General features: G+C 39.4%; 1 protein-coding gene across 1 annotated transcript in view; it reads left to right on the top strand.

Annotated features, from left to right (window-relative positions):
- The window catches only part of EBF2 (EBF transcription factor 2), a 221,597-nt gene that overhangs the window by 184,203 nt on the left and 21,430 nt on the right, over positions 1-15,964 (top strand). Inside the window, exons 11-13 of the mRNA XM_006057336.4 lie at positions 11,139-11,227; positions 13,154-13,219; positions 13,856-14,033. Of these exons, the coding sequence (XP_006057398.1) occupies positions 11,139-11,227; positions 13,154-13,219; positions 13,856-14,033 (333 nt within the window). The remainder of the gene's footprint in view (positions 1-11,138; positions 11,228-13,153; positions 13,220-13,855; positions 14,034-15,964) is intronic.

The raw sequence follows: 15,964 nt of genomic DNA, 5'->3' as shown, positions 1-15,964 counted from the left end.
AATATTTCATTTAAAATTAAATATCAGAGGCTTCCATCTAATCTTTCACTTGTGCACTCCTGGTTCTCACCTCGTGTTCTTGTTCCTATATCCACAAAGGCAGGTACCACTTCTTAATAATGTGTTCCTATATTATCTTTGTTCTTTTTTTAACAATTGGTGACACTGAACCTTTGCTACATTGAAACAGATGGATATAGGGAGAGATTTCAGTGTAGCAAAAGTTAAAGACAATTCAACAGCCCATGGCTTCAACTCCACCCATCTCCACTTCTCGAAGAATTTCACTTTCACCAAATAAATAAATAATGGGTTTCCCAGATGGGTCAGTGGTAAAGAATCTGCCTGACAATGCAGGAGATGTAAGAGTTTGATCCCTGGGTCAGGAAGATCCCCTGGAGAAGCAAATGGCAACCTACTCAGGTATTCTTACCTGGGAAGTCCCAAGGACAGAGGAGCCTGGTGGGCTACCGGCTACAGGGTCACAAAGAGTCAGACATGACTTAATGACTGAAGAACAGCAACAAATAAGTAATAGTCTTAGAATCATAATGCAAGAACTTACAAGGGGTGTGAGAAAACACTTAATCCAACTTTTTGTTTTTGCAGAGAGATAAACCAAAGTCCACCTGCCTTTGAGGGTGGTAGAGTTGGTCAAGGTTAGAAATTAAGGCAGATCCCAGACAAGGGACAGCTTTATCTCTATCACACCATCAAATGCTATGAAAAAATTGACCTTGGGAGCAGATAGCCTTGAATGTTGGACACCTGAGGAGTAAGGTAGATGATAGATGAATGGACGAGAAAATTGGGAGGATTGGGAGCAAGAGAGAGAAACCAAAATCATAGCACAAACAAGGCAGACCTCACAGAAATAAATACACGTGTGCATGCGTGGATTATCACTTCAGCTGTGTCCATCTCTTTTTGACCCCATGGCCTGTAGCCCACCAGGCTCCTCTGTCCATGGGATTCTCCAGGCGAGAGTACTGGAGTGGGTTGCCATGCCCTCCTCCAGAGGATCTTCCTGACCCAGGGATCGAACCTGATTCTCTTACGTCTCCTGCACTGGCAGGCAGGTTCTTTACCACTAGCGCCACTTGGGAAGCCTCACAGGAATTAATGCATAAGATCAAAGCACTTTGAAGACATATTCACTGGGGGAAGACCAGAACAGACTTCCTAAAGGGGGCTTGAAGGCAGGGGCTAGTTTGCATGCATGTAAATTTCCTCCCCAAGCAAGGGTTTTATGCCTTCCTGTCCTGTCAAAGGAGAGTAACTGTCTTAGATCAGCACCATATGGAGAGGTATTTTTATTTTTTTTTAACTTTTAATTTTGTATTGGGGTATAGCTGATTCACAGTGTTGTAACAGTTTCAGGTGAACAGTAAAGGGACATAATCATGAATCCATTCTCTCCCAAACCCCCCTCCCATCCAGGCTGCCCCATAACAGTGAACAGAGTTCCATGTGGTATCCAGTAGGTCCTTGTTGGTTATCCATGGAGAGAAGTTCTTCAAGCAGGTTTTCTCTTGTGCGTGCATCTCAAAGTCCATTTTCTGATCTGGTACTTGCCTGGCAGCCACATTACATAGATTTGAGGTTTATTGAACAAGATTCTTTTTCCATTGCTTTATTTAATTATTGGAGACGGTTGAGATTTAGAGTCAGGGCTGGAAGGATCCTTTAATTCTATGGCCTGGACCCCTCAGGGGCCCGTGGGCTCTGTGATGAAAGTGAAGACCCTCTGCTGCAGATGTATACATACAGATGCAGACAGACAACTAGGCTCAGACTTTCTAGACTTTTGTCAGCCTCTTATTGGCCATCTGTAGGCTCCATGATGATCCTAGGTGCCAACTGAAGACTTACTAATGAAGAAAGCTGTAACCGAGATCAATATCCCAGAGTTGCAGCCTGACAGAGTACTCAGATCTCCTTGCCCCCTCATTTTACTTGTCTCCTCTCAAATTTCTGCAAGGGAACTTGATCAGCCCTTGCTATTGCCATCTTGGTGGTCAGTACTTTTGCTGGTCAAAGGCAGAAATGACCACCTGCCTGCAAAGTCAATGCTGTCTTTGTTGAGGGTAGACCAGGATTCTAACCAGGAGTCCCCTTTCCATGTTGGCCATGGGAAGAAACTCTATTTCTGGGAAACTTAAGTAGGGGCAAAAACTGGGGTAAGCATTATCTGCTCTCCATGCCTCCTGTTAAGGAAAAAAACCAATCATATAGAATTTATCCATCTCACTAACCCTTTGGGAATATTAATATTGAGCAACAGCCAGTTTTTTTTTAAATGAGTGGTTCCCAGTAGATATTTTTAGTTAAATACTATTTACTTTATAAAGAAACCCTTCACACATTGCTTATGGTTTATATCTATTCATTGGGTCAAAGATATGTAAGCAACCTCATATATTATACCCGCAATCAAAATGAGAAATGACACATAAGATCCAGGCTCTCAGGAGAAACATTATGAAATCTCAAGGTATTGATGAAAGTTTTTCCAAGGCTGATCCAAATGGGATTTAGATTCTGTGGCAGTTGAAATGTGTATTATTAAACTCCTTAAGCAAACCCGGATGACTCCCAGTGGAGGATTAAGACATTCTATGTATAGCAAAGACGAAATTCTCATGTCTGAGTTTTCTCTATTGAATTCCCCCTTGATTAGCTTCTGTAATATTTAACTTCATGCCATGCCATAATTATTTAATAAAAGGTAAATATAAATTATATTTCAGTGGGGATTTGACCTTTTACCTTAATGTTAATGTTACCAAAGAAAGACATAGATAAATAGAGCCTATAGATCGAAGCCTATTTTTAATTTACTCTGTTTTTGCCTTGCCAGCTTTTCTCTGTGTCCCTCTCAGCCAAGAGGTTGGCAGGACTTCACACCACCCCCGCACTCCATGTGGTAGCAGAGGCTGTAAATTCACACTGATGATGGCGGTTAATGATCTGTTGGCCCTTAGAGACAGTCTTGGGGCTGGTCTTGGGCACCTCATTAGCTAATTGAGGTTTACTTGGCTCACATCAGGACTGAAAAGTCAGAGAACACCCAGGGAGGTGGGGAGCGAGGAAAGCTGGGACTCAAGGTGAGGCTGAAGTGATAGGATGCAAAACAACTGGTCCAATGGGAAGTGAGTTTGGACCCAGAATAAAAACTGTTCAATGCAACCCTGATTTTTTTTTTTAAGATGTGGACCATTTTTTAAGTCTTTATTGAATTTGTTACAATATTGTTTCTGGCTTTTATTTTGGATTTTTGGCCCAGAGGCATGTGGGATCTTAGTTCCCTGACCAGGGGTCGAACCCACACCCCCTGCATTGGAAGGCATGGTCTTAACCACTGGACCACCAGGGAGGTTCCCAACCCTGAGGTTTTGAAGGCTGAACTCTTGAGGGATTGACTGATTTTTCTTCTTACACTTCGGTGTTGACTAAACAGTTTGGGCTTCATGATTTTTACTTCAAAATTTCACTAAAGTGGCATGCTGTGTGTGTGCTCACACACACATCCGTGTGATTATTCCCTGTCCATATAGATAAACACGACAGTGTATTTCACCATCTTTCTCATCTTGGATACACACAGAACCCATCCATAGCATATGCCTAGGAAGTCTGGCAGGGGCCTCCAGAAAACACTCAACATGAGAAAGAGATGAGTATGTCTATTTTGCTTCATCAGCTTAAAATGTGAATTGCTAACTCCATGTGGTCAGGAGCACCTGCTGCTTCTGATGTAGATGAGAAGCCTGGACAAGCGGGCAGATGAGATAAACCAGACATCACCCTGGTGTCCTGGTAGTTGTACCCTGGTGGGTACAACTGTGTGATAAAGTTTACAAAAGAGAGGGCTTCCCTGGTGGCTCAGTGGTAAAGAACTTGCCTGCCAATGCAGGAGATGCAGGTTCAATTCCTGGTCCAGGAGGATCCCACACACCTCGGGGTAACTAAGCCTGTGTGCCACAGTTACTGAGCCTGTGCTCTAGAGCCCGGGAGCCGCAACTACCAAAGCCCTCGTGCCCTCCAGCCTGTGCTCTGAAACAAGAGAAGTCACCACAATGAGAAGCCTGAGTACCACAACTGGAGAGTAGCCCCTGCTCGCCACAACTAGAGAAAAGCCCATGTAGCAACGAAAACCCAGCACAGCCAAAAATAAATAAATAAAGTTATATAAAAATAGAGTCTATGAAAGAGAAAGCATTCTGTGTGCTAATTAGAGCTCAGCTTTAGCAGATTACTCTGTGAGCAGCAGGAAGGACCTAGGAATAAGGATATTAGTGGCAGGCTGAGGATAGACCTCTAGGGCTTCACTGAGATGGGGCGAGAATTTGGTAACAATGAAGATGGGAGGGAAGGGACAAGGACAGTCATGGAGACAGTGGGACCTTGGTTGGGGGTGGCTAGATTCTCTATCTTATGGGTTGTTCCCTTACTTTAGGGTCAGTGTGGTGTAAGCATGCTGTTGTTGTTAGCTGCTCAGTCATGTCTGACTCTTTGCGACCCCATGGACTGTAGCTCACCAGGTTACTCTGTCCTTGGAATTCTCCAGGCAAGAACACTGGAGAGGGTTGCCATTCCCTTCTCTAGGGGATCTTCCCAGGCCAGGGATCGAACCCGTGTCTCCTGTATTGGCAGGTGGATTCTTTACCACTAGCACCACCTTGGAGCTGCATTTAACATAGGGATAAAATGCATGTTATAGGGTTGTAATGAGGATTAAATGAGCTAATATATGTAAAAGGCATTAGCATAATGCCTGTAACATAGTAAGCCTTCAGTACATTCTAACAGCTATCATAACAATTTTCATTGTTGAATATTATGGCCACTAAAAATCCTATTATTAAAGAAAAAGTCTTCAGAAATTGCTGACATTATAGTGTTAAGCAGGGAAAAAACAGTTTATGGAATAATTCAATTACACCCACAGCTATTCTTACATGTGTTTCTGGGTGAGATGGTAATATGAGTGCGTATGTCTGTGCTCAGTTGCTTCCGTCGTGTCTGACTCTTTTGCAACCCTATGGACTGTAGCCCGCCAGGCTCCTCTGTTCATGGGATTCTCCAGGCAAGAAAACTGGAGTGGGTTGTCGTGCCCTCCTCCAGGGGGTCTTCTGGACCCAGGGATCAACCTGTGTCTCTTGTGTCTCCTGCATTGGCAGGCAGGTTCTTTACCACTAGTGCTGCCTGGGAAGCCCCGGTAACATGAGTACAAGTGTTTAATTGGCCCCCATCCACAATTTATTGAAGGAAATTTTCAAGAAAGCATAAAACTAAGGGAGACCTGGTATTTGTGTGTGAAGCTAAACTGGTCTCATCATGATGCCAGAGATTCTGTGTCCCTCTGCATGCAGGCAGGGTTGTGTTGGAGGATGTGACATTCTGCTCATGGGAACAGATGAGGCGAGCCAGGAAATCAGGGAGAACCCTGACAAAACCTCCCAGGTGCCCCCCTCAGAGTGAGGACAAGTGACACAGCAAAAACTTGATCTAGAATTCAAAGAGAATACTCAACAATTCTGTGTCCAGAGAAAGTGTCATTAATGTGTGAGGAAGACAGAAAGATATTCTCTTATTTCAAGGGCCCCAACAGAATTTGATTCTTATTCATGCTAAAATAACCTGACTTCTGGAGAACTGGATCAGTCAAGAATGGAAAAGTTATGGTTCCACAGGACCACTGGTTAGCAGAAAAAGTGGTTAAACATACAGTATCTGAATTATTGTTAATATGAGGACATGGTTTAACAGAAATATGGAAATTAATGTCTAAAAGAGACAGATCACAGAAAATCTAGTAATAGGAATATTAGCTGAGGAGGATAAACCATCAACAAAAATGTAAAGGTAGACAGAATGAGGTGGAGGAATTAAAGGTAAGCAACATTTTGTATATGTGGAGGGGCTCCATAGACTCAAGCAATTAGGAAAAGCAAAATATTTTCAGAGAAAGTCAGAGGTACTATTCTAAATTAAAATAGAGTGTTCATCTTCCTAGTCACTAGAGAAAATATATATACATTAAAAACCTATTAGACATACAAGGAGCATGTGGAAGGGTAAATTTATAGCAGCAATTATGTAGAAAATATGTTAAATAATATGATCAAAAAGATATATTAAATAATACATTTAAAGCATTTCCCATGGAACACAGACAAGACTAATATGAATTCACAGAAAAACTTAATAAATTCCAAAAGGCAGATATTCTATACACCACCTTTTTTAATCCAGTGCAATTAATTAGAATAAATAATTAACAATTTAATACTCAATCACCTAGAAATCTTAGGATATTCTCTTTGGAACTAAAGGAAGACAAAATTAGATATAGGACTGTTCAGAAAGTGTAACAAAGTTGGTGGTGGTGGTGGGGTTACCGTGTGGAGAGTCATAAATAGGAGATTAGAGATTTTAAGCAAATACTATAATAAAATTTATGCTAAAACATTTAAAACCTTAATGAAATGCATGATTTCTTTTTAAAAAATAATTTTATGTATTATATTTTGTTTTTGGCTGTGCTGGGTCTTCATTGCTGCACGGGCTTTTCTCTAGTTGCGGTGAGTGGGGGCTACTCTCTGATTGAAGTGCGTGAACGTCTCATTGCGGTGGCTTCTCTTGTTGCAGAGGATGGGCTCTAGGGCGTACAGGCTTCAGTAACTGTGGCACATGGGCTCAGTAGTTGCAGCTCCCAGGCTCCAGAGCACAGGCTCAATAGTTGTGGTGCACAGGCTTAGTTGTTCTGCAGCATGTGGGATCTTCCCAGATGAGGGATTGAACCTGTGCCTCTTGCATTGGCAGGTGGATTCTTTACCACTGAGCCACCAGGGAAGCCTGAAATGCATGACCTTTGATGGCTGATGGCTATGTGGTGTCAGTAGCATGAGACTGCAGTATGTTGAATGGGAGGAGTCTATGGGCCATCCATGTGGACATTTCCAGCCAGTACTTGGAAAAATAAGGCTGACTCTTGGGCAAGTTACCTGAACTGCAGATAAAGATTTGTGACAGGATGTAGCTTGACATGGAATCATGTGGGCACTCATGAGGTTGCTGAGGAAGAAGGTATAGGCAAGAAGAAGACTGCCTTGGCCACAAGAAACATCAGCATTTCTTGTTGCCTTGGCAACAAGAAGCATCAGATGGACAGAGGAAGAGCAGTCCTCAAGGTAGGCTGAGATGGCATGACTAGAGTGGTAGGGGTGAAACAGAGCAATGTGCATTCAGGAAAGTCAGTGAGTGGACATATTGGCAGCAGGAGAGTGGTGTCAAATGCTAACTTGAGTTTAAGGTAAGAATGGAAAAGTTCCTCTTGGTTTGGCTAAGATGTTATTGGTGACTTTGAAAAGAACAATTTCACTGGGGTTCTTTCTAACTTTTAGTCAAGAGATACTACCCATGCTATATAAATTTTATAGTACATAGGATAAAATATAGAAAGCTTCTCAATTTATTTTTCAAAGTGGGTATAAAATAAAAATCAATCAGAAGCCAAATACACCATGCACAGTATCCCAGTTATTAATATGGGCACACAAATACCAGCAATAATAACAGTAACAGATGCTTGTTGAGGGCTCAGAATGTGCCAGGTGCCATTCTCAGTGATGTAATTGATTTCATCCCCACACCAGCAATCATAAGAAAATATTAATGAATTGCATTCAGAAATATACTAAGCAAATTATATTCTGCATCCATGAGTTGCCATTTAATTGTGAAATATTGAGAAATATATTCTAAGGGGGCTTCCCTGGTGGCTCAGAGGTTAAAGCGTCTGCCTGCAATGTGGGAGACCCAGGTTCGATCCCTGGGTTGGGAAGATCCCCTGGAGAAGGAAATGGCAACCCACTCCAGTATTCTTGCCTGGAGAATCCCATGGAGGGAGGAGCCTGGAGATTTCATATGATTGTAATTTTCTAAAATTCTAAGAATTTCTGATAAAAGCCCCTATCAAAGCATGATAACTAAAATGAAAATGTTAGTCACTTGGTCGTGTCCAACTCTTTGCAACTTCATGGACTATAGCTTGTCAAGCTCCTCTTGTCCGTGGAATTCTCTAGGCAAGAATACTGGTGTGGGTATCCATTCCCTTCTCCAGGAGATCTTCCCAACTCAGGGACTGAACCCAGTTCTCCTGCATTGCAGGCAGATTCTTTACTGTCTGAGCCACCAGGGAAGCCCATGATATATAATATTTATAAATAAATTTTAAAAATGATAACTAATATTTATCTCAAATATCCAATATCACATTTGGTATGAAAGTGTGTCATTCCCGTTTAAAGGGGGACAAAAAGCAAGAATATCCACTATCATCCTTTTTTCAGATACTTTTTGGGATGTTTCAGCCAATACAAGGATGAGATTAAGAGAACTAAATGGAATTAATATACTTATCAAAAGAAGACAAGCTGATCATGAAGTGTAGATGCTCTGAATGTTCAAGCCTAAGAATAAACAGGAAAAAAGCACATTTGTCAGGGGTTACCATTGGTTACAATCTTTTATTGCAAAGACCTGTACTGGGAACATGATATACACTGTTTCATTTAATTTTGACAGCAAACCCATGAACTAGATTTTAAACAGAAGCTCACAGAAATTAATGGTAGAGCTGGATTCAAACCCAAGATCCACTTGACTCTAAAGCTGATTCGCTTAATGACTATACCATATACTGCCACACACTACCCTTCACACACTGCCTGAGCAGACACATAAAAACCAAAGTTTTTCTAGGTGCTAGTAAAACTCATAGAAAATGTGATGAGGGAGTAATCATATTCACAATAAAATAGACAGACGATGAAATACATAGCAAAAAAAATAAAAAACTTGCTACCTAAATAGTGAGCAGTACACATTTTACTGGTAGACCTAAAGATTTCGTATACTTATAGTTATGTATATGAAAGCACCCCCTGACCCACGTGTGTGTGTATTTGCCAGATCTTGGGGCTGGGATGGTCTTTCTACCTATAATACCTAAGAACAAATTTGGATATGTTATTGTAACATGGTGATAGAATGTTAAAAATATTAACATGTAAAGTGTTTTTACAAGTTAAAAAAGGCCTATTTCTCAAAAGAAAAGAGTACAGAAAGTATTAATAAGCAGCTCATAAAAGAAGAAATCAAAATGTTCAGCAAGTATAAGAAAAAACTCTTCAATCTCACTGATGAATAAAGAAATAAGTTTAAATGACCACATGCCCTGCTGGAGGGAGTATAAATTTATATATTCTTCTAAGGAGTGATCTGACAGTATGTGTAAAAGGCCTTAAATCTGAACCATAATTTTTGGTCTAGTAATTCTAGTTCTTGGAATTTTCCAATTGAAATAATCAAAGTTATGCACAAAGGATAATTATTGCTCTGATTTTTATAATAGTGAGAAATTAGGACCATGTTAAATACCAAACATTAGGAAGCCATTTAAATAAATTACAGACCATGTCATGGAAAAAATATGCAGGAATTTTAAATAATGTTATAAAAGAATATTTAATAACCTGGGGAAAAGTTTGATATATTGTTAAATGAATAAAAAGTAGGTTATCTAACAGTGTGAATAGTATGTCTCTGAATAATTTTTAGTATGTGTGTGTGTTTAAATCTTGGAGGATATATACAAAAATGTTAACCCAGATCATCTCTAAAATTATGAGATTATGGATGATTTTATTTTTCCTTCTATATTTAAAAATTTTAATAATTTCTTTAAATAAAAGGTGTTGCTTTGAGAATTCAAATGATAGCAACAAATATTCATAAAACATATATGCAAAAAGGAAGATTAAAAAGAAAATACACCCTCTTGTGTTTACTGCTGCCTAATGGGAGTGCAGGTGATTATTATTTTATCCTTTGTATCTTTTTCCTTTACTTTGATCATGTATTAATTTTAAAACCATAAAATTTAAGCAACCAAACTTTTTTTTTTAGTTTTTTTTTTAATTTTATTTTATTTTTAAATTTTACATAATTGTATTAGTTTTGCCAAATATCAAACTTTTAAAAAGTAAAGAAAGAGAGGAAGAAAGACAAAGGATAAAGGAATCAGTCCTCCAAAACTCTTTAGCATAGTAGAAGTGCTGAAATAAGTCCTTCATTCATTCATTCACTGTATCACTCATTTCACAATTGCTGACAGTAAGTGCCAACTATGTGCCAGGCACTGTCTCTAACAGTGAGAACACAGGAGCAAAGTACGTGTGAGTTCTGCTCTTATGGAACTTGCAGTATCTGATGGAGCCTGACATGAAGTGAATGTATGTGTAACATAATATAATTGAAAATTCTGGAATCATATTATGCATAAGAACAGAGTTTTGTAAACTCACAGAAAGATTTATAGATGTATAAATATAAATATCTAAGAACATAATTAAGAAAAAGTGATATTTAGGAGAAGAATTACTAGATGATGAGACATTGGGGAAAAGGCAAGGAGGGAAGAAAGGAAAGGCATGTGGCTGCTGCTAAGTCGCTTCAGTCGTGTCTGACTCTGTGCGACCCCATACACAGCAGCCCACCAGGCTCCCCTGTCCCTGGGATCCTCCAGGCAAGAATACTGGAGTGGGTTGCCATTTCCTTCTCCAATGCATGAAAGTGAAAAGTGAAAGTGAAGTCGCTTAGCCGTGTCTGACTCTAGCGACCCCATGGGCTGCAGCCTACCAGGCTCCTCCGTCCATGGGATTTTTCCAGGCAAAAGTACTGGAGTGGGGTGCCATTGCATGGAAAGGTATTAATACTTTATTGTATTCAGAAGAAACTGGGATGGGATATGATCGATTGTGAAATGTTTCTGAGTAGTTGAGAGTGAGCAAAGAATGATAAGTGTGTGCACTGAAGGCAGAAATGATAAAGTAATTATAATAATCTTGACATTTGGAGACATCATTCTAATGACTAAATTACTATTAATTCTAAACTTATAAATGTGAATTAACCAATGTCAATAGCAAAAATCCTTAGTTTATTGAAACAACTGTGTCAATTCTTAGAAAGATAATATCGGAACCTTTCTATTATCCATAGCAGACTTAACCAGATACCTTGCTCTATGGCCAGTTTACATCCTCAAGAAGAGGACTTTTGTTTTTCAGCATTAAATGAACCCACCATAGACTATGGCTTTCAGAGACTGCAGAAGGTCATCCCAAGACATCCTGGAGATCCTGAGAGATTAGCTAAGGTAATACACTTTGGAAAATGACATGTGAAAACCTTCTTGTAAAATTTCAGTAAACTTAGATAAACCTAGAGACTTAGGTCTCTTTAAAATTAAGTTAGGCATCCCTTGTCCGACATACAAACTTTCAGTTCTAAGATGAGTGATTTCTGGGGATCTAATGTACACCATGGTAACTATAGTTAATAATCCTATATTGTATACTTGAATAGGTCTTAACAATTATCACCACAAAATGAAAACAAAAAAGGTAATTACTGTGAAGGGGATGGAGGTGGTAACTAACATTATTGTAGTAATCATTTCACAGTATACATGTGGCTCAAATCATCATGCTTTGTAGCATCAACTTACACATGTTGTATGTCAATAATATCTCAAAAAAGCTGGGGGGAATCAGTAAATAAAGGAGCATATAATTTCTGGAGGTGTATACTCTATAAATATTATAATATTACTATATAATGTTTTTTACAAGAGAAACTACACTTTCAACGTCCAATACAGTAACTCCCAGCTTGCTGGGCTGTTGGGCCTATAAGATGAAGCTAGTCCAAATTGAGATGTACTATAAAACACCACCAGATTGAAAAGACTTAGTATGAAAAAAAAGAATACAATCTGTCTCATTAATTACATGTTGAAATGATAATATTTTGCATGTATTGGGTTAAATAAAATATAATAAAAATTAAATTAGGCCTTGAAATTGGGCTAAGCTTGAGGTACAAGATGCTCATAAAATATCTACTAACTATGGAATATGTTATGATGAATCTCTGAGCAAATACGAAATCTGAAAATTTGGACCTGTGAGTATTCAACTTATGAAACACTGCCAACTTCATGAAAAATAAATAATTGAATAATTGTCTGAAAGTGTAAGTTCCCATTCATTTTTATTTAAATGTAATTTTATTTGCCCATAATTACAGGGACATATTAATCCACAATCAAGTATTCACTGAGGGCCCAGTACATACACAGATATTCATGGAAGTGAAAAACACCCATATATTAACAAATTTCTATGAAATGTATCCCTTTTAAATGAACTTGCTTGCAAAAATTCTATTGTATATCTGGCCCAATATTTTCACTTTCTTTATTTAAAATCACATCAGTTTATTGGGTATTGATTAATGAGAAATTATGAAGTTTCAACATTTACATTTGCCCTTTAAGCACAAACATTACAAAATTCCATCTTCTCTTTTTTGTAGTGAGTGAAATTCAAGTACTGCAGTTGCTGCTCCATTGCACCTTTATTTTCCTCTCAGAAAAATCCCCAGCCCCCCCATTAAATTAGATGATATCTGGAAAGTAGGTTAATAGCAATTTAAAAGGCTGTTAAAAACAGGAGGTGGAAAAGACACAATGAGAGGAAAGGGATTACTGATTACTAATTCTCTCTGGTTAAAGTGAACAGGGGGAAATATTATTGAAAGAATTCATCTTTATTAGAGTAAAATTTTGCAGAAGGCATTGCCAAGATCATTTCAGGACTCTGGACAACTCCTTGGCAAGCGGTTCGACTCAGGCCAATCAATCAATTTGAGAATATTTGGTTAATTAGAGTACCAGGTTTTTTTTAATGTAATAGTCTGAAAGTAGTTTTTAATGGAATGCCCATGACATTACTAATGTTAACCGACTCCACCCTTAATCTGGTTGCTTTTTGTCTTGGTAGCCCAGCTCTTTATGGAGCCTTTTCAGTGAGATGAATTTCATGCAGATACATATTTATAGAGGAGTTTATATGTGTAATTATTTATTTTCTACCTGTCAAAGCGAATAGAAGACATTGTGGCTAGTGACTTACATTTTAGGGGGATACCTGGACTTTTGATTTTTGTAGGTAATTTTCCTTTGTGCTGGCCAGTTGAGGTTTTACCTTTGCTGATACCCAGCTTTTTTTGCTTTTTCCAGGAAATGCTATTGAAAAGAGCTGCAGATCTGGTGGAGGCGCTCTATGGAACACCACACAATAACCAGGTTAGAAGTTCACATCTCACACTCTCTTGAGATTGATTCTTTTCTTTTTTGTTTTAATTGAAGTATACTGATCCTGGGCTGGGAAGATCCTCTGGAAAAGGGAAGGGCTACCTACTCCAGTATTCTCGCCTAGAGAATTCCTTGGACAGAAGAGCCTGGCGGGTTGCAAAGTGTTGTAAAGAGTCAGACACAACTGAACAACTCGCTTTTTCACATAGTTTATGTAGTTGATTAAGCCCAATTCCTCACTTGATAGCTCAAATGGTAAAGAATCCACCTGCCGGTGCAGGAGACACGGGAGACATGGGTTCAATCCCTGGGTGGTGAAGATCCCCTGCAGGAGAGTATGGCAACCCACTCCAGTATTCTTGCCTGGGAAATCCCTTGACAGAGGAGCCTGGTGGGCTACAGTCCATGGGGTCAGAAAGAGCTGGACACAACTGAACACACACCTGCCAGCACAGCTGATTTACAATGTTGTGTTAGTTTTAGGTGTACAGAAAAGTGATTCAGGTATACACACACATATATATCTTTTTTCAGATTATTTTTCCCTCCAGGTTATTACAAAATAATGAGTATAGTTTGACACCTATTGCTCAATACAAACATTCACCTCCACCTGCCATTTTGTAGGACATCATTTTGAAGCGAGCCGCGGACATCGCTGAAGCCCTCTACAGTGTCCCCAGGAATCCCAGCCAGATCCCAGCTCTCTCCAGCTCCCCGGCTCACAGTGGCATGATGGGCATCAATTCATATGGCAGCCAGCTCGGGGTCAGCATCTCAGAGTCAACACAGGGAAACAATCAAGGTACTTCCTTTCTCAGACTCAAAATACAGACATCTTATGCATTTAAAAGATTGGCTCTGCTGAAGTTGAAAGAAGTGAACGTTTGATTCTTATGTCATGAAAAGAGGGTGTCCTACTCACAACCAGGCAAATCAAAATGATTGCCTGAAGGAAACCCAGAAAAAATGCTCCATCAAAGTGATTCAAAGTACCAGAGGGGGTGCAACTCTCTCTCTGAGCCCGCCTTTGTGTCTATCCATACTTGTTTTCCTCCTAATAAACACTTTGCTTGTCTCACAACTCAAAAAAAAAAAAAAATGTGTCCTAGATAAGCAATGCAGTCATTGGATTATCTTAACATTAGATGTATTGTTAGATTTTCAACTTTTTAAGTACCAGGTAGAATCCTTCAATGGAAATATTTAAAGATACGATGAAGTATTATGAAATTAGAAGAGTTTAGGCTTACTGCAGACAGATGTACAGGTATTATTTGAATAAAATGTACACTTCTGTTATTGTAATCATCAAAGTGAATAACGGAAAGAAGCAGAGTTATTGCCATTATTGTTACCTGCACTGAAATTACTAGTACCAAGGGTGGATGGCTTATATTTGTTTGGTAACCTCTGTTTGTATATTATCTCATATATGATTATATACAAATGTATGCAAATATATGGGAAACTCAGGTGGCTCAGTGGTAAAGAATCCGCCTGCCAATGTAGGAGATGTAGGAGATGCAGGTTCGACTCCTGGGTTGGGAAAGATCCCTGGAGGAGGAAATGGCAACCAACTCCAGTATTTTTGCCTGGGAAATTCCATGGAAAAAGGAGCCTGGAAGCTTCAGTCCATGGGGTCACAAAGAGTCAGACACAACTTAGTGGCTGAGCGCACACATACATACATACAAATATATATAGACAGCAACACAGCTAACTGTGCTTTCATATATAAAACATATTGTGTAAAGATTTTAGTCACTGAGATTGATTTCATTAAGGTGCTACATTTATCATAAGTCATTTTTTAAAAGGAGTAAATGTTTCTGCTGATATCCCTAATCTTGGGATTATTTTATTTCTAATTTTATTCATCCATTACAAGGGAATTCCTCACTCTCATGCCTAGGGCAAGTTCTTCTTACAGAAATGTGGGTGGGACATTATTACCTTTTGTCCCCCCAAATTTGTGTCATTTCTTTAATACCTTTAGAGACAGTTATCCAACATGGGTTAGTTCAGGCTAGATTAGGTGATGTCTCTGCTAGGGTTTCAGAAATATGGGCAGAAGCAATTCCGCTTATGGACTGGCTCTCCTTTGCATTCCATTGCTGATGCTTCCAAGTCTTTGGTCAAAGGACAGCCCATTTAGATGAACTTGTCAATGCATTTTGAAAACACTCCCCACCTCACCCAACAGGGCACGGAAACAACTTCAAACTTCTATAGCTGTGATCAGTAGAATGCTAGTGGCCCTTGTGATGTTACTAGAATGCCTTTCCTTACCACACCCAGAAAAGATGCTCTGGTGCGTGAAATTTGGGAAACACTAGGTTAGCAAAGTTAAACCAGTTTATTTATTCTCTGTTGTTGCTCAGTCCCTAAGTCATAGCCAACTCTTTGTAACCCCATGGACTGCAGCATAACAGGCTCTCTATTCTTCACTGTCTTCTGAAGTTTGCTCAAATTCATGTCCATTGAGTTGGTGATGCTATCTAACCATCTCATCTCTCCCACCCCCATCTCCTTTTGCCTTCAATCTTTCCAAGCATCAGAGTCTTTTCCAGTGAGTCAGCTTTTTGCATCAGGTGGCCAAATTATTGGAACTTCAGCACCATGTATGAATCTTCAATGAATGGCCACAGTATGCACCATCTTCCAAGCTTCATTTGACCAGAGAATGCTTTTCTCAGTGACACCCATCAAGTATCTCAGGGGGCTTTAGTGTTA

This window comes from Bubalus bubalis, chromosome 3, assembly GCF_019923935.1.
Source record: "Bubalus bubalis isolate 160015118507 breed Murrah chromosome 3, NDDB_SH_1, whole genome shotgun sequence".
NCBI classification, from domain to species: Eukaryota; Metazoa; Chordata; class Mammalia; order Artiodactyla; family Bovidae; genus Bubalus; species Bubalus bubalis.
Note: the sequence above shows the minus strand (reverse complement) of the source record. Positions and strands in the feature narration are given on the sequence as shown.